At 52.3% G+C, this 17,065-nt stretch overlaps 8 protein-coding genes across 8 annotated transcripts; 5 read left to right on the forward strand and 3 right to left on the reverse strand.

The window, feature by feature from the left end:
- Positions 1–44: 44 nt before the first annotated feature.
- On the reverse strand, positions 45–3,723 carry EDD37DRAFT_645077 (salt tolerance down-regulator-domain-containing protein; the record flags this gene model as incomplete). The annotated part of the gene is made up of 3 exons (XM_062817596.1): positions 45–2,204; positions 2,256–2,512; positions 2,565–3,723. The coding sequence occupies 3 exons, from the start codon at positions 3,721–3,723 to the stop codon at positions 45–47; spliced, it is 3,576 nt and encodes a 1,191-aa protein (XP_062675206.1).
- Positions 3,724–4,868: 1,145 nt separating this feature from the next.
- Positions 4,869–5,608, forward strand: EDD37DRAFT_655373 (putative Rho GTPase Rho 2; the record flags this gene model as incomplete). Its single annotated transcript, XM_062818755.1, has 2 exons — positions 4,869–4,906; positions 5,038–5,608. The coding sequence occupies 2 exons, from the start codon at positions 4,869–4,871 to the stop codon at positions 5,606–5,608; spliced, it is 609 nt and encodes a 202-aa protein (XP_062675207.1).
- Positions 5,609–5,989: 381 nt separating this feature from the next.
- Positions 5,990–6,836, reverse strand: EDD37DRAFT_616684 (uncharacterized protein). The gene is made up of 2 exons (XM_062815681.1): positions 6,577–6,836; positions 5,990–6,492 (listed from the first exon to the last, which is right to left on the reverse strand). Exons 1-2 carry the CDS (start codon positions 6,770–6,772, stop codon positions 6,092–6,094), a joined length of 597 nt encoding a protein of 198 aa, XP_062675208.1. The 5' UTR covers positions 6,773–6,836; the 3' UTR covers positions 5,990–6,091.
- Positions 6,837–6,872: 36 nt separating this feature from the next.
- EDD37DRAFT_616685 (uncharacterized protein) lies at positions 6,873–8,864 on the reverse strand. Its single transcript, XM_062815682.1, has one exon. It carries the CDS (start codon positions 8,481–8,483, stop codon positions 7,179–7,181), a length of 1,305 nt encoding a protein of 434 aa, XP_062675209.1. The 5' UTR covers positions 8,484–8,864; the 3' UTR covers positions 6,873–7,178.
- EDD37DRAFT_47886 (galactokinase) lies at positions 8,812–11,003 on the forward strand. Its single transcript, XM_062813185.1, has one exon. It carries the CDS (start codon positions 9,140–9,142, stop codon positions 10,676–10,678), a length of 1,539 nt encoding a protein of 512 aa, XP_062675210.1. The 5' UTR covers positions 8,812–9,139; the 3' UTR covers positions 10,679–11,003.
- Positions 10,826–12,272, forward strand: EDD37DRAFT_671136 (uncharacterized protein). The gene has a single exon (XM_062819392.1). The coding sequence runs from the start codon at positions 10,860–10,862 to the stop codon at positions 11,868–11,870; it is 1,011 nt and encodes a 336-aa protein (XP_062675211.1). The 5' UTR covers positions 10,826–10,859; the 3' UTR covers positions 11,871–12,272.
- EDD37DRAFT_47879 (uncharacterized protein) lies at positions 12,106–14,277 on the forward strand. The gene has a single exon (XM_062813184.1). It carries the CDS (start codon positions 12,554–12,556, stop codon positions 14,243–14,245), a length of 1,692 nt encoding a protein of 563 aa, XP_062675212.1. The 5' UTR covers positions 12,106–12,553; the 3' UTR covers positions 14,246–14,277.
- A 656-nt stretch (positions 14,278–14,933) lies between these two features.
- Positions 14,934–16,988, forward strand: EDD37DRAFT_47919 (MFS transporter). Its single transcript, XM_062813187.1, has one exon. The coding sequence runs from the start codon at positions 15,195–15,197 to the stop codon at positions 16,830–16,832; it is 1,638 nt and encodes a 545-aa protein (XP_062675213.1). The 5' UTR covers positions 14,934–15,194; the 3' UTR covers positions 16,833–16,988.
- The last annotated feature ends 77 nt before the right edge of the window (positions 16,989–17,065 follow it).

Raw genomic sequence — 17,065 nt, forward strand, 5'->3', positions numbered from 1 at the left:
TTCTCCCTTCTCTGCACCTTTGTTGTCCTTGGCGGAGTCAGCCACTAGAAGCCCCTGCCTGGTAGTCCAAAGCTGCTCGCTCCGATACCACCAAATGGACTCGCCTGAATGTGCTGAGTATGTGCCATGACCGGACTTCCAATCTCTCCAACGCTACTTCGATGCTGAGGTGCCGTATCTTCGACGAATTTGATGACTTGTCCTCTTGACTTGTCGATGATGACATCAAAAGAACCACCACCATTCTGTGGGTTACCTTCAGTGTCACAGATGCCGAGCATCTCGTCCACAGACACAGGCGGCTCCCCTGGTGCCTTGATCGTCTCCAATTGCCGAAGAATTGTTGGTGCAGGATGATAGCCGTCGGCGCTTGCTCCAGGAATCTGTGACAGTTGTCGACATGCCTGGACAAGCATCAATCTCACGGCAATCGGCCGAGGGAAGTGTGATCTGGCCACAGGTTGAGGTCCACCACCAATAGCTCCAAAAGGAGGCTGAGACCAGCCTTGGCTGGAGCGTTGCGGTGCTGGAGGTCCCCATCCAGGCGCCGAATTCATACCCGGATTAAAGCCACCCCAGCCTGGATTGATCGGACCGAAAGGTTCCTGCTTCGAATCAAAACTGCTGGAAAAAGGTATTCGTGTCGAGCCGGGCGGTCCGACTGGTGGAAGGTTCATTCGTGAGTCGGCAGTCTCCAAGAACGGTTCGTCAGAATCATCCAGCAACGCCTTGCTTCCCAGTTGTGTTGTGAGCTGGTCGATATCAGCATCAGGCGACCTCCGCAGTGGTTTTTGCTTGTCCGGTGTCGTGCTCGACGGTCGCGCAATTGGTCCAGGTCGTGATATCGGCGTCGGCTGAGGCTGAGCAGTGTTATCTGCTGATGGTTGTCTCGAATGTGTCTGTGGCGGCTTCGATACCGGTTGGTGATTCACCATGTGCGGGCCTGGACCTGGTGCCTGAGGCACGAAAGGCATTTGTTGACTAGGCTGAAAGGGTCTGGATATACCGGGCGGATACTGCATTCCATTCATGGCGAAGCGTTGGTGATTGGCCATAGGAGGTCCCTGGTACATTGGCATGGGAGGAATCATGTTTGGCATCATCCCTTGACCTCCGGTCGGCGGACCATTGATTCCCATACTCGGCAAGCCATTAATATTGAAGGGATACTGGCCACGGCCAACATTATTTAGAGGGGATCTCGGGGCCGAAGGCTGAGGATGATGAAGCGGCGGAGGTTGGCCTTGTGTCTTTGTCGCCTGTCCAGGTCCGGGTGTTTGAGGCATGCTTACTGTCGCAGGAGACCCAGAACTTCTGGAGACATCAGTACTTGCTTTCTGTGACTTCGGAGATGACCCATGCGAGTGTGGACCAGGCTGAGAAGACTGCCGATTCCGACCTCCTGCAGGAGTGGGAACTTTGGGAGGTACGATTGGCGTGGCGACCTGAAAATGAGGCGATTGAATGCTGGAACCTCTGGATGGAGGATGTAGACCTGGCGGTAAGGCTACAGGCTGCTGTTTCGTAGCAGGAGCGTGACCTGTACGGTCTTTAGGGTCCCTTTCCGCTTTTTGTGCCGCATCCTTCTCCTTTCTTGCTTGGTCTTGTTTCGCCTTCTTCTCCTGCTCCTCCTTCTCTTGACGCTCCCTGGCCTCCTTCTCCTTAGCTTCACGTTCTTCGCGTTCCTTCCTCTTTGATTCTTCTCGTTTTAAACGCTCTCGTTCTCTCGCTTCGCGTTGCTTACGTTCGGTCTCGGCCTGCCGGTCACGTTGTTCTTGCTGCTTTCGGTGCTTCTCGGCTTCCTTACGTAGCCGGTCTTCCTCGGCGGCTTTCTTTTCAGCTTCTCGCTTCTTTCGTTGCTCTTCTTTTCGCTGACGCTGTTCTTCTAGTCGTTTCTCTTCCAGCTCTCGTGCCGCTGCTTCCTGTGCCGCCTTCTCGGCCTCTTTCTTGGCTTTCTCCTCATCTTTGGCCAATTTCTGCTGTTTCTTCTTCTCCTTTTTCTTGGCTGCTTCTCGGGCCTTCTTAGCTTCTCGTTGAGCGTCGAGTCGGCTTTCATCTTCCAGCTCTTCTAGGAGTTTTCTCTGACGTTCTGCTGCCACTTTTTCTCGATACGCTGTCAGGACCCGTTGCTCGAACATGCGTGCTGCGAATATTTGGAACATCCGCCGACCTTCTTCCATACGCTGTTCCTCGGTCATGGAGTCCTAAGATAAAGCGTCAGACTTTTGTTTTACCATGAATAGATTCGCACCAACCATCTCGTCGCCCTCGTAGTCGTCTTCTTCCTCCTGACTGTCATAGTCTTCATCTTCTTCCTCGTCGTCATAATCATCGTCATCGTCTATCGGAGGATGATTGTGACCTTGATGGTAATCTCGATGAGCTAATGTGGATGAAGGGTAACGGATTTCTTCCTCACGTTGCATGCGCCTCTCCGCCAATTGCTCCATCATGTCGATGAAGTGCTTCCCATCATTCTTCAACAGATCGTCGGCGACCGTGAGTATGCCATCTAGAAACAACGTCAGTTCTATTGAGGTCTGTAGGAGGAATTCCAATCAGACCCTTGACAGTCAAACTGTTGCCAAACTGGAAGAAATCGGGCGGACCAGGAGGAAGTCCATGGTCGTCGAGATCACCATCGTCTTCACTGTAAGGTTCCTCGTCCTCGTCATCGTACTCATCGTCATCCTCCAGATCCTCTTCATCCTCGTCGATTTCGTGTACACGGCCTCGAGAAGGATACGAACCTGCCATAGCATGTCCTACGCGTTTAAAGGGCGCACGGGGTGGTGCCATCATCTGAGGTACGCTGGAAAGGTCGGTGTTGTGATTGGCGAATTGCTCAAGCTCCTCGTAATAGGCATCGTACAGAACCTCAAGTTCTTCTTCGATCGCGGTCCGCTTCCTCCCACATACCGAACAACTGCACGAATGCTTTTGCTGTTCTTTCATCTTGCGTAAGACGGCTTCTTTTTCTACCTTGACCAGAGATCTCCGTTCATCTTCGCCCAGTTCCAGCCAAAATTGCTTGATGTTCTCCCGCTCGGCTTGGGTAGACGTATTCCATATGTGGTCGCTTGACAGTCGTTGCGACGCCCGCATGGCAGCATTCGATAAAGGCGGAATGTGTGACCTTGACAGCATCGTTGATGTTCTAGACAGAGAATCGTTATCGGGTAGATGGGGCCTCGAATTTTTGGACTTTTTGCGCTTGCTCGTGTTCAGCCACGAGCTGTCTGGCATTGTGTCTGCTTCGTCACCGCTGTAAAAGGCTTCTTCCGGACTCCCAAGGTCTGCGTAGGCCGGATCAGAAGGGTCGGGATAATCTGGTTCCTCCGTAAAGTAGCCTTTTACAGGTCCTCGTCCTTGCTTCACCGGCGGTAGAGGCCCATTCGGCAGTGGACTGACATGGTGCTCTCCATTTACCTGCTGCTGCTCAGCAACTCGTTTTGCAGCCTCCTTTTCACGCCGCTTTTGCTTTTTCCGGTTGACGGCTGCAGTTTGGGTTGGCTCGCCCGCAGATTCCGTGGTGTCGCCAGTTTTGGATTCTGCCTCATATCTCGCTGCGGCATCTTGTCCATTAACGGGTTGTGACGGGACGGAGGTGGGATCAACCTTGGGTAGTGACGGTGGTGGAGCAGGCGCATTCCCTAAGGAGTTTGTCGCTGGCTGTGGCTTCGCGGCATTTACTTGTGTATTCGCCTTTTTCTTGGAAGGCATGGTGCCGGAGTGTCGCGAAAACAGTCGGGCTATGGCAAAGGTCTATTGCAGAAGGCCTCGACGCCAGTCCTTGTTCCAGTCAAGATGACATTTGAGATCCTTTTTTGTTGCTGGCGGGGTATGACAAATCGAGGACAAACGGGCTCAGGGACGAGGAAATTGCAGGCCAAGTAAATGTCACAGGCGGTATCGAGGGAGAGAAGGATCGATCGTATCGTCGGAGGGCGTTGTGGTGGAAGGTGGTGGTTAAAAGCAAAGGACGTCCGACGTTGAATGTGCAGTGCGGTGCAGTGCAGTTTCGTGGGGCGGCGGCGGTTTGTCTGTTTCGTTAGCAAAGCAAAGTTGCGGCTCAGGCAGGTACGTTCTGCCGCCAAGTCCAAGTAAAGGTGCCGGCGAGCGCAGTTGCAGTCTGGCACTGCAGTCACCGCAATCCCGGCCTGGCACTGAATAGTGTACGAGTATTCGTACCCTCTCCGCTTCCACCACCACCTGCACCTCCGAGAGTTACACCTAAGTTCACCTCGTCGCTCCCAACCAAACTACCTCTTCTTCTGTGCATCTTCTCACGACACCTCCTCTAGCCGGTCCCTCGTCTATCTTAAACTTCACCTCTCACCCGCAGTCGTCGACGACATTAGATTTTAACCTGACTCGGAAAGCTGTCTCTCCAAGATCGTAATCGCGCCTTTCCATCTCCACTACGAAATCTATTTGTGGCTGCGCCTCTTTACTCCGGCTTCCGCTGCCCTCTTTGCTTCTGGTCTTGTTCTCGGACCCCACGAACTCATATTCAAACTAGTCTCAGACTCTCAGAGACCTACTCGCATCAAACTGTCTGCTAAGAGTTGACATCTCAGACCTGCGTCGGCACCCATCACGAGTGCAAGGTTGTAGCGTGCTGTCTATCGCCTTACGCGGCCTGCGGTCTCTCTTGATTCTGTCTAGTTACACCACTAAAGCACGACCTTCAGCTGAGCCTGACCACAACAAGACAGCGTTGACTCTTCTGCGCGCGCACCTTCCACCTCTATCCGACCTCCATATAATATCACAACAGCCGCTCACTACAGCTCCTTCCTCTCAATCAATATCGCGCTTTTGGTCATACATTACTGTTTAGAGGGGTCGGCTAGCCCTCCAGGAGAATGTCACAAAACCAGGCTCAACAAAATGTTATGAGAAGGTCAGTACACAATTCCATGAAAGCCTTCTGTTATGGCGAAATCAGAATCTCTCTTGTTGAGGATGACGGGAGTTCCTTCCGCCATGAAGTGCGGCCTTAAAGCTTGTATGGATGATCTGACGACCTTGCAGGAAACTTGTCATAATAGGCGACGGTGCTTGTGGTAAGACCTCATTACTGTCGGTATTCACACTGGGCTATTTCCCCACGCATTACGTGCCGACTGTATTCGAGAACTATGTCACCGATTGTCGGGTCGACGGCAGATCCGTACAATTGGCTCTGTGGGATACTGCAGGACAAGAAGACTATGAGCGACTGAGGCCGCTCGCATACGCAAAATCTCATGTCATACTTATCGGCTTCAGCGTTGACAGCCCGGACAGTCTAGAAAATGTACGGCATAAATGGATTGAGGAAGCCCGAGAACGATGCCCAGACGTCCCCATCATCCTGGTCGGCCTGAAGAAGGATCTTCGAGAAGACCCCCTTGCCATTGAAGAGATGCGCAAAAAGAGTCTGAAGTTCGTTACGTCTAGGGAAGGGCAGGAGATGGCTCAGGCTTGCGGAGCTCGAAAATATCTCGAATGTTCCAGCTTGACAGGCGAAGGAGTGGACGATGTATTTGAGGCTGCTACGAGAGCGGCCCTCCTGACCTTCAATGGCAAGCAGGGCGGAGGTGGATGCTGCATTATTCTATGACCTACCTACCGAAACAGTATCTCTTCTACGGTCACAATTCCGAGTTGAACGCTTGAAGTATGGACCGGATCCCTCATCGCTGGGAGGCTTTGCGCATTTGGAGTTGGCTGTCCATGGTGAGGAACTACCTGCCCACAAGATGGCAATAATTGGAACCCTTTGATTGCCTCGCATTACCATGGAGTCGGCATCTTCTGCATCCAGCTATGCGCGACAATATCTCATTTTCTCTCGTGATGGACTTTAGCGAATGGCAATGATGGTCTCTTTTCAACCTTACCAGGATTCAAACCAATCTGTCTTTTTCAAAAATGGTGTTGAGGTGGGCATGGAGGCACGGGGAAAAGTTGTCATGAACCTTCATTGTATATAAATGGAATCCATTCCTTTTCTTTTTGGACACAGGACCTGGCCCTTGATCCTTGACCATGCTCTTTTGTACAACAGACCTTGTCTCGCCGCAACGCCTGAAGGAACCGAAACTCACGACCTTTTCCAATCGCTATCCCAGATCTTCGCCTTCGCACCCAGCCCACTCCCACCACTACCCAGACCGCCCGTACTGCCCATCCACTCGACCAATCCGCGAGCATACTCGATCGGCACACCACCGCCTCGTTCCGGAATACTCCAAATCCCCGTCTTCATCTGCGCTTTCCGGAACAATCGTCCACCGTCGCCGGCGCCCACGCGCAATTCTTCATTCGCCGCATTCATCGCATTGTACTGCCTCTCCAGCTCCAGTTGGCGGAATTCCCGCACTTTGGCCCGGTAAAGCTGCCATGCGCGATGGATCGTCCAGTGCCGTAGGTATCGGTTACGGCTGAATCGTAGAGGTCGGGGTGTGAGGGTCGTGGGGTGGTGTAGGAAATAACGGATTAGAGCTGTACAAATACCACGGTTAGTAAAACACATCTAACAGCAGTACGCCTCACGGCCGCCGAGTGTCAGGATGGGTATTTGCGCACTTATTCTTCGATCTGTCCTCACTTTGCCTCCTTTCTTTGCGGCGCGAGGTGCGCTCGTCGAGAACGACGCTTTCACAGGGTTGGGGGCTGTAACATTGCTTGCAGGTGAAACGGCGGGAAGAGCATGCCGGGCTATCGAACGCGCTGGGATCTGGAATACATTCGCCAGTGCGGCACGGATGGAAGAGGGATGCATGGTGGCAGGCGACGGCGTAGGAGATGCAGGTATTGCGCTGTGAAGCTCGTTTATCCTGGCTGGCTAGCAGAAGTTGATCTTTGGAGGTCGATTGAAGGTCAAAAAATCCAGGGCAACTTAGGCGAGCGGGAGAATTGGCGAAATTTTACCGGAGCTGCGCCCCTTCATCGCATCCCAAGGCATCAGCGAAGATTCTCTGCGTCGCTCAGCACATTCAAACCCTTAGTCAAAGACATCGTAAAGTGCCCATTAAAAAGGGTCTTTATCATCTAGCCGCTATGAAATTTGTTGCAGCTATCTGCTAGTATGAGGGAGGAGTACGTCGTTAGCACTGGGTATCTATCCATCGTCACAGTTAATTAAGTCTCCCAACGTCTCCGGTCGTTGCGTCGACGTGAAGGTGTCTTTAGACCGAATATTTCTTCGTCTTCTTGTCAAAATTCATGATCCGCCTCAAGCGATGACCTTGTGCCAACTTCCATCGACAGTACAACACAAGAGCGTCTTTGAGAACCACAAATAAGCATCCACCAACGACACTTCTGCCCCATTTCGTGCGAAGCAGTCCTGACCGGCCGTTCATGGTATTGGAAGGGCCGAGCCACGATGGGGGCAAGACCAAACCCAAGAGACTGCCCATGCCTGCTGATACAGCGGGGAATACTAGTGCTCCAAGCACGGTTGTTGCAATCGAGGATGATCCATCAATCAACTCACCTCCGCGCTCACCCAGAATGTGGTGGACGTGGCCGTTTTGTTGTTGTGGCTGTTGTCCTACGTTGGCTTGCTGCGGCGCATCGTCCTGACCCTCGGCATTGAAGTTGACCTCGAACTCAAGTACGACTTGCTCTTCCCCTTCCTCTTGAATTGGTCCTTGGTCTCCAGCATCTTCTTCGTCCTGACCATCCGGCGGCTGCTCATGTCTTGGTTGAACTTCCTCCAGCCACTTCTTGTTGAGGTCACAAAATGCTTTATGGTAACACCAATTGTATACCGACCTTACTGCAGGCAAGCATGCAAAGACGGTGCTGGGTAGAGGTGGCCAGACTGTCATGTCGATTTCAAATCCATCAGTCATCTGTGTAGAGAGAAGGAACAATGTGCCGCTGGGCAACACAAAATCGGCGTAATGAGTCCGGGCGAAGATCAGGTTGAGTGGGATAATCCAGTACTGACACAGCCAGGCGGGGTGCTGAGCAGCCCGTCGAAATATGGCAGCAGCATCCTCGCGACCAAACACCAAATAGACCGAATTAAAGCCATGAACCCAAAATGCTGCCCAAGTCGCACTCATAACCGACAGTCCCAAGCCTGGCAACACCATCCTGCCCAAAGCCCGCTCCAGTGATCGGTAGCCATCGACAACGATACTCCTCGGACGTGAAATCTTGATTTCACTCTTGCATTGTGGACACTGGATGATCGTAGAATTCTTGCGCTTGCTGTTCTTGGGATTCTCCAGATCGGCTACCCAATCCAACAGGCAAGCTTCGTGCGCAGTCAGACTGCACTTGCAAGGTGAACGCCAGACTGGGGGATTGTTTGGGTCATCTTCGGATGCATCACTCATACATATCCAACATTTCTTGCCATAGGTAGATGTTCGAGATAGGGTCGGAGGTCGTGAGGTTGAGTCGGTGGGAGGTTCATTTACATATTGTGAGTCTGATGACGGCGGCAGCAAGACAGCGTCGGAGTCGTCTGAACTCATGATGTCGGCGTGAAAGTAGGAAGGACTCCACGGAGCGACGAAGGGGAAGTCGATAAATAGCCTCGTTTGTGTTCACCGGCAAGGACAGCCTTTTCGGCCAGAAGTGAAAACGATAAGACCCAAGAGAGGACAAAATCACTGAGAACGCTGTCGCCTATGTTGCCTTGTTCCTCAGTAAGTCAATATGGCCGTGTTTCCTTTGATGAACAGGTAAGGGAGGAGAGCGTGTGTCAACGCCGACACACGTCTTGGAGGTGTTTGCGGAAGCAAGTGACAATGGCGTATGTTAGACTTAGGCGCGAACGGTGCCTATTTCAAGCACGCAGCCCCGCTAGATCTTTCCCCGGATGATTGACGAAAGAAAGTACTGTAGCCGCTATGACGTTTTTCCGACCCCGGACCAGAAGCTTTCTTTTTGTTCGTGATGAAGGCTCTTTATGCCTGGCATTGACTTCGAAGACCTTGGCTGAACGTACCAGGTAGTCCATCGAGCCAATTCGTCTTCGAGAGTCGGCAGAACGTGAATAACCAACTCCTAAGCCCTGAACAAGGAGGAACAATCGAGCACGTGGACAGATTGAACAACTTGGAATCTGTCAAACATTCTACCCCACCCAATTTCACCGCGTCCAGCTTTGCTTGGGGAAATCGTCGAGATGAGCGGACAGGTACCGAAGGTTGACAGCCTCAAGCATGTCTATCAAGGATCATCGACAGGAGAAGCTGTTCCCGCTGACCTCCAACGTCGATTCGATAACCTGATCAAATCTTTCAAGACTAAATATGGTCAGAAGCCGGATTTCGTGTCACGGAGTCCAGGTCGGGTCAACATTATTGGCGAACATGTTGACTACTCACTGTACAACGTCCTGCCAACGGCGGTGACTGTCGATGTGCTTATTGCTACTCGAGTCGTCAAGGGCAGCAGTAACATCACAGTTGCCAATGTGAATCCTCAGAAATACCCTTCAAAAGAGATCAGTGTCCCCAGCTCGGGGGCGATTGATGTCGACACGAAGAACCATTCGTGGACCAATTACTTCCTTGCTGGGCTGAAAGGAGCCCTACAGTACCTCCGAGACAAGCTTGGTGACTCGTTCAAGACCAATGGCATGGAACTGTTGATCGATGGCAACGTTCCAGCTGGCGGGGGACTGTCAAGCAGCGCTGCTTTTGTCTGTGCTGCTGCGTTGGCGGTCATGGCCGCAAACGACTATGATATCTCCAAGCAAGACCTCCTGGACCTCTGTATCGTCTCGGAGCGTGCTGTTGGTGTCTTCTCAGGGGGCATGGATCAAGCGGCTTCCATCTTCTCTGAGAAAGGTTACCTTTTATATTGTCAATTCTTCCCGAGTTTCTCTGCCGAGCACGTTCCTGTTCCAACTGCTGACCCTGAATTCACGTTCATGGTCGCACAGTCTTTCGTTACCTCTGATAAGGCTGTCACGGCTCCAATCCACTACAACTTGAGAGTTGTGGAATGCACACTTGCCTCGGTGGTGCTGGCAAAATTGCACGACATCACACTGAATCCGGACGACAGCTCCCTGGGATTCAGTTTGCGAAATCTGCAGGAGGAAATCATGAAGAAGGATGGTCGCAGAGACGAGCCAATGGCGCATCAAGTTGCTTCCATGGTCGAGATCACCAGATCCAAGCTCGACAGAGAGAGTTATACCAGAGATGATATTGCCGATATCCTTGGAATATCTGTCGAACAACTGGAGAGGCAATATATGTCCAAATTCCCAATCCGTGCCGACTCTTTCAAGCTGCGGCAACGCGCCTTGCACGTCTTAGAGGAGGCTGGTCGTGTTCTTGAGTTCCGGGAAGTGCTCACCAAGTCCGGAAAGCTCGATAAGGAGAAAGTCCTACAACTCGGTGAGCTGATGAACAACACTCAGGCTTCTTGCAGGGATTTATATGAGTGTTCCTGTCCTGAAATCGACGAGATATGTTCTATTGCACGCAATGCTGGAGCTTATGGTACTCGACTCACAGGAGCTGGCTGGGGCGGCTGTACTGTACATCTGGTGCCTCAGGACAAGGTTGCGGCCGTGACTGATGCCCTCAAAAAGGAGTACTACGCCAAAAAATTTCCCGACATGAGCGAAGAGACTCTTCAGGAAGCCATTGTTATCTCCAAGCCGAGCCAAGGGTCGTCTCTGATTGTCGGTGGTGCGCTCGATGTTTGAGGGGACAAAGGCATGTCTCAACTGTCTCTAGATGACGAGCCTAAAGCAGTATAACGACTGGTAGGTCGCGCAAGCGACAATGGCATCTTTGCTCAATGCGTTCCTATCGCGAGACAGAAGGCATTTGTTCTCTGGACTTCCGGAGCGTGATAGAAGAGACAGCAATTTTCCTCTGTGCACAATGCCCCCGACGCCTGGATATCTCAATATTTGTCCTGTTGTCCTTGGACGCCAGGTTCAACACATTCTGATCAAATTACTTCCTGCATCCGTACCTACTGCCTGTGATCGCATATGTATGCGATCTTATCTTCGGAGGACTGTTGTTCTTCATCCACGGCAGCAATCCAAGCATTCTTATTGTTTGCCATCCTCCTGTCACCATCAACCAACAAACAAGACCATAGAACGTCTTTTTACACAGCCGTTCCTGTCGTCCAGCTTTCTCTCACACTTCCAACTCACTAGAAAAAACGGCTCTCCATCTCTGCGACGCAACTCGTTCCTCTCTTCCACCATGGTGACTCCCGATCTCATCCCCAATACACCACCGCCCGTGCCACGCAGAGAGCGATCTTCCGCACCAAGTCCACCATCAGCCCCTGGAAAATACCTGGCCTTGGCCAGAGTTCGCCAGGCTGAGACGGCCAGATGTTTCCGGAATGCTCGAGAACACAGAGATTACCTCCCTCACCTCCCAATAAATGTCCTCACGCAGATCATCACCGAGTTGTACAAGGACAGACTCATGCTCGTGCGCCAGACAGCGGAGAAGACACGCAGTCAGCCAGAATTTGCGAAGACCGAGCGCTGCCAACTATTACTCACCTGCAAGTCCCTTTGTACCGCGGCAAGACCCATGATGTACTTGCTGGTCGAATTCGCCTTCCAGACACCCGAATCCTTTGCCAAATTCTTCACCATGGACACAGTAGATGGGGCCGAGCGCTGCTTTTTGACCCGGCATGTGATGTGTGAGAACGTCCAACTACATCCAGCTCTGTATAACATGATCAACATCCTCTTTGTGGACGTGGAGGATGTAGCGGTCATCCTTGATGACATCGACGAATGCTATGAGGCGGACTGTGAAGACAACGACCAGATGGAGGACATGGAGACCACGGACTCAGACGTCAAACACTATGGCGATGCAAGTGGAATGTTCCCATGTTTTGACGACGATGATTAGAAGATATGTCAATGGTAGTGCAGGAGACTGTCATCAGTGAAAGCGAATGACAAAGACGACCTTCCCGAACCCATCCCACCCCTGATTTCCCAAGACACTTACCGTGTTTTTGGGAGGTCATTCTTGTTGTTCATGATTACAGCGAACACCTGCCATGCCATCGCTGTTGGAGAGTAAGCAGTGGCCGAGGCGGCTTACTTGGTCACGTGAGTCGATGTCCAGACACTGTGGGTGGACGTCTGGCACAAAATGCCATCGTGTTGGCCAGAATCAGCCTTTGTCAAGGTCAGTAATCACTGATGCTTTGTCTGTTGACCAGCAAAGCTGAGGAAACATCGGACACAATCAAAAGGAGGCCTCAACGGCAGGGCGAATCGAGAATACTTCTATTTTTGGCTACTGTCTTTCGCGTCAGGATACCAGAGGTCGAGTGAGGATAAGCTGACATCCGCCTCCACGGTTTCGACCCGCTTAAGCGAGGCACTGTGGTGGAAAGAACCAGATGAGACCGCAAGCCCACGTACATCCGGCAGTGAGTACTGTTTTAAAGCTCGACATTCCCTCATCTTCAAAATGTCCAGGACTGTTACTGGTTGTGCTCATCGTGGTCTTTGTTGGAACTCGCCTCTTCATTTGTGCGATTGACACAGCTCTCGGTCGATTCCCGTCCGTGGCATCATAAGATGCCATCGAGAATCTATCGCTCTTCGTACCCACCTATCGAATCCGTTGACATTGACCTGCTTACCTTTCTCTTCTCGAACCCCAACAACACGCCGGATGACAAGCGCATCTACATCGATGCTGTCACGGAAGATGCTCGCACATATGGCGAAGTCAAGCAGAGGACTAGATCTCTAGCCCACGGCCTGCGAGGCTTGGGCGTGAAACCACGAGACGTTGTCGCCTTCATCAGTCCAAACAGCATCGACTACCCCATCACCTGCTTTGCGGTGTTGGCGTGTGGTGGCACTATCTCTCCTCTCAGTGCAGCATACACACCAACGGAGATACAAGCTCAACTGGAGACCAGCGGCGCCAAGTGCCTCATTGCCCACTCTTCACTCATGGACAATGCTGAAAAGGCAGTACAATTCGACCCTACCATCAAAATCGTTCAAGCGGACGGGAACTGTGATAGGCATGGCAAGCCGACTGCCGAGTATCTCGCCACCAATTGCCCATCCAGTCCGGTTGTCAGTATCAAGAGCAGCGAAGCCAGTGAGCGTCTCAGCTTCATGTGCTTTTCCTCGGGCACCACAGGTCGAGCCAAAGGCGTTATGACTACGCACCATAATCTGGTGTCCAACATGAAACAGTGGATCCTACAGATGCCAGAAGTGACCGCAGGACATGACACTTTCGTGACGTTCCTGCCGTTCAGCCACATCTATGGTCTGGCCCTGTATGTCTGCAACGGAACGTTGGTAGGCAGTACGACCGTTGTCATGCCACGCTTCGAGCCAGAATTGTACCTCAGCTGCATCCAGAAATACAGACCAGAATCTGCCGCCCTCGTCCCGCCCATCATGTTGTTGCTGGCCAAGCATCCTATCGTCGAGAAATACGACCTAAGCAGCCTAAAGAGAGTGTACTCAGGCGCAGCACCGTTGAGCGCTGAACTGCGAGAAGCCGTCGAGGCGCGGTTCAAGAAACTCTATGGCACGACGGTGCTGGGACTACAAGCCTGGGGCCTGACCGAGACGAGCCCGCTGGCTGCGGCCACGCCGCCGAGTCGGCCTGATAAGCGGTACACGGTGGGAAATATCACGCCGAATATGGAGTTTCGTGTGGTCGACCCAGAGACCATCCAGGACACTGGGACGGAGGCAGACGGGTCCGCGAAGCCGGGCGAATTGTGGTGCCGTGGACCAAACGTTATGAAGGGGTATTATCGGAATGAGGAAGCCACGAAAGATGGATTTGCGGCGGACGAGGATGGTGGGAAGCCGTGGTTCCGCACAGGAGATATCGGGTCGATCGACAAGGATGGCTTCATCATCTTGCTTGACCGCATCAAGGAGATGATCAAGTATAAGGGACTTCAGGTGATTCCGAGTGAGCTGGAGGGGAAGCTTCTCGAGAATCCCGATGTCGAGGACGCATGTGTTGTCGGTCGCTGGGTCGAGGAACAGGCGGCGGAATTGCCGGTGGGATTCGTCGTTGTTACTGCAAAAGCTAGAGGAAAGGGTGACAAAGCGATAGCGGAAGAGATCAACATCTGGCTGAATGGCAGGGTTGCAAACCACAAGAAATTGAGAGGTGGTGTGTATGTCGTTGATGCCATTCCCAAGAGTCCTAGCGGCAAGATTCTGAGGCGGCAGTTGAAGGCCACTTTGAAGGCCACGAGCACCAGAGTTGCAGCGAAGCTGTAAGAAGGTGATGCACGTCTTTTCTAGATTCCCGCCTTCCTGAATGAATGTCATGTACCTACCTTACCTATGTATTACTGATCTGATCAGTTCGAGTCTGTGGTTGGCAAGGCTGACCAAGGCTGTCATTCCCCTTGATTACGTGCTCGGTCGCGTCATCTTCAAATGACCCCAGAATTGGCTGTTCTTACTGTAAAGGGACTTCTCCATCTTCAAACAAATCATCACAACCTCTCCATCCTACCTACCTGCCAGAACAGAATATCTTCGAGTCTTCCAATTGTTATTCCTGTCCAAGGATGACTCTTGATGTCTTTTCTCCCTATGGCCGGATATGATTTGCCGAGCCGTCGGCACAGAAAGACGTTTGTTCCGTCTGTGCCGTCTTCTTAGGGCGGTCAGAGAAGAAAAACCTTCTGTGGGCGACATTCCGCACCAAGACTATTGTCTAGTCTGATTGGCTCAAACGGCACTCGGCATCGGTGTCAACGAATGAAATGAATCCTGATAAAAAGAGGACGGCGAATGCCCGAAGTCGGACTATCAGACAGGTCATGACGGCGGTCTTTACCTAGGTGATTTTGCTGTTGATAGGGAAAACTGATGGCAGATTTGCAGGCTCCTGGAAGGGCGTTCAACATATTGCCCTAATGACATTGCCGTGAGCCGGCTTATTTAAATCATTTCGAGCAAGTACGGTGAGGTCTCGGTTGAGGACCTATGAGCCCGTGACGATCTGTTTGATCTTCTGCTTCGAATCATTTCGAGTCATTCTCTTTCTTTTCTACTGCTTCGTCTGCAGATAAACTATCATTTACATATCATTACGCCTCGGTCGTCGTTCCCCACGAACAAATCGGCCAGCCACTACTCAAGTTCCAGCGTCGGTTCGACCACACTCACTTCTCAATAAGACCATGATATCAGACTTCAACACGATACAACCACCATCATGACAGGCGAACTTCACCACGACCATGTCGACGTCAACGAACAAGCCGAACAAGAAATTCAGATCCGTCCCATCCAACCTCCAACCGGCACACACGACATGGAGAAAATCCCCACGACGACAATACCCGATCCCGACGACTCAGAAGCCAAAGACCGACCAGACCTAACACGCATCCGTTCGACAGTCTCGCACCACGACATGCACGGCGTCCAGTCCCACGACAGCTCATACGTCGAAATCAACGCCGCTCAGTACGAGCGCTTCACCGAGCGCCGCAAGACCCTCATCGCATGTGTCCTGGCACTATGCGGCTTCCTCGCGCCCATCTCCAGCACCACCATCCTCGCCGCCATCCCCGAAGTCGCCGCCACGTACAACACCAGCGGAAGTATCATCAACCTCTCCAACGCTTTATATCTAGTATTCATGGGCCTATCGCCGAGTCTCTGGGGTCCACTTTCCACGATTTACGGACGCCGTTGGATTTGTATCGTCACTGCGATCCTATTCTTCGCATTTAGCGTCGGCACGGCCCTCGCGCCCAATCTAGCAAGCTACTTCATCTTCCGCATGCTGACGGCCTACCAGGGCACGTCGTTTCTGATCGTGGGAACATCGTGTCTGGGCGATATCTACACGCCGACACAGCGCGCCACGGCGCTGGGCTGGTTTCTTTCCGGCACGCTGATCGGTCCTGCCTTTGGGCCATTTATAGGCGGTATTATCGTCACGTTTCGCAGTTGGCGGGACATATTCTGGCTGCAGTCTGCACTGGGCGGGCTGGCTACCATCCTCGTCGTGTTTGCCCTGCCGGAGACGATACCGCAGAAAAAGATCGATGAGTTGCGCGACTTGCCGAGGAAGGAAAGAACGCTGCGGATCGCGCATTGGGTTTCTCCAATACGTGTGACGGTGTTGTTGTTCAGTTACCCGAATCTGATCCTTGCGGGGTTGGCGTCCAGTTCGCTCGTCTGGAATATGTACAGCCTGCTCACGCCGATTCGGTACGTGTTGAATCCGCGGTTCCATCTCACGAGCCCGATTCAATCGGGACTGTTCTACATCGCGCCTGGGTGCGGGTACCTTTTGGGAACGTTCTTTGGCGGTCGCTGGGCAGATCATATTGTCAAGAAGTGGATTCTTAAGAAAGGTCGACGTGTGCCGGAGGATCGGTTGAGGTCATGCTACGCTTTCGTCGGCTTCGTGATCCCGGCATGTATGTTGATTTACGGGTGGTCGGTGGAGAAAAAGGTCGGGGGCATCCCGCTACCTGTCATGGCGATGTTCGTGCAGGGTGTCGCCCAGTTGTTTTGTTTCCCGAGTTTGAATACTTATTGTTTGGATGTGATGCAGGCGAAAGGCTTGTCGGCGGAGGTTGTGGCTGGGAATTACATGATTCGGTATCTTTTCTCGGCAGCGGGGAGTGCGGTGTGTTTGCCTGCTATTGAGAAGATTGGGGTGGGCTGGTTCAGTTCGGTTTCGGCGCTGTTTTTGGTCGTGAGCGCTGTGAGTCTTTGGGCGACAACGGTTTGGGGAGAGGACTGGAGACGGGCTGTGGATCGGAAGAAGAAGGCGAGGAAAGAGTCCAAGATCTCTGAGAGGGAAGAGAAGGAGGGTGGACAACAGGGCGTATGATGCGGTTCGTCAGCCAATCTATCTCCTAAAGTTCTGTGTTTACTGGCATAGCAACGGTCGGTGTCGCGGCGGGATTATGATCATGATTTCATGAGCCATGAATGATGGATATCTGGACGCATACACTGTTTGGCGTACATATAGATGAGCATGGCGGGTTCAAGATCGAAATCTGCTCCGGCCTCCTTGCGATAGATCCGGCCCATTTCGAATAGGTATAGATCAAAAAGTAC

The sequence above is a fragment of the Exophiala viscosa genome (genome assembly GCF_022695815.1).
Source record: "Exophiala viscosa unplaced genomic scaffold EDD37scaffold_1, whole genome shotgun sequence".
NCBI lineage: Eukaryota > Fungi > Ascomycota > Eurotiomycetes > Chaetothyriales > Herpotrichiellaceae > Exophiala > Exophiala viscosa.

Bases quoted from the DNA above. Each gene is read 5' to 3' on its own strand.
- EDD37DRAFT_47886 (XM_062813185.1), top strand. From the start codon at position 9,140: ATGAGCGGACAGGTACCGAAGGTTGACAGCCTCAAGCATGTCTATCAA.
- EDD37DRAFT_616684 (XM_062815681.1), bottom strand. From the start codon at position 6,772: ATGCATCCCTCTTCCATCCGTGCCGCACTGGCGAATGTATTCCAGATC. The intron at 6,493-6,576 runs GTGCGCAAATAC...GTATTTGTACAG, and splicing joins GAGGACAGATCGAAGAATAA to CTCTAATCCGTTATTTCCTA.
- EDD37DRAFT_671136 (XM_062819392.1), top strand. From the start codon at position 10,860: ATGCCCCCGACGCCTGGATATCTCAATATTTGTCCTGTTGTCCTTGGA.
- EDD37DRAFT_47919 (XM_062813187.1), top strand. From the start codon at position 15,195: ATGACAGGCGAACTTCACCACGACCATGTCGACGTCAACGAACAAGCC.
- EDD37DRAFT_616685 (XM_062815682.1), bottom strand. From the start codon at position 8,483: ATGAGTTCAGACGACTCCGACGCTGTCTTGCTGCCGCCGTCATCAGAC.
- EDD37DRAFT_47879 (XM_062813184.1), top strand. From the start codon at position 12,554: ATGCCATCGAGAATCTATCGCTCTTCGTACCCACCTATCGAATCCGTT.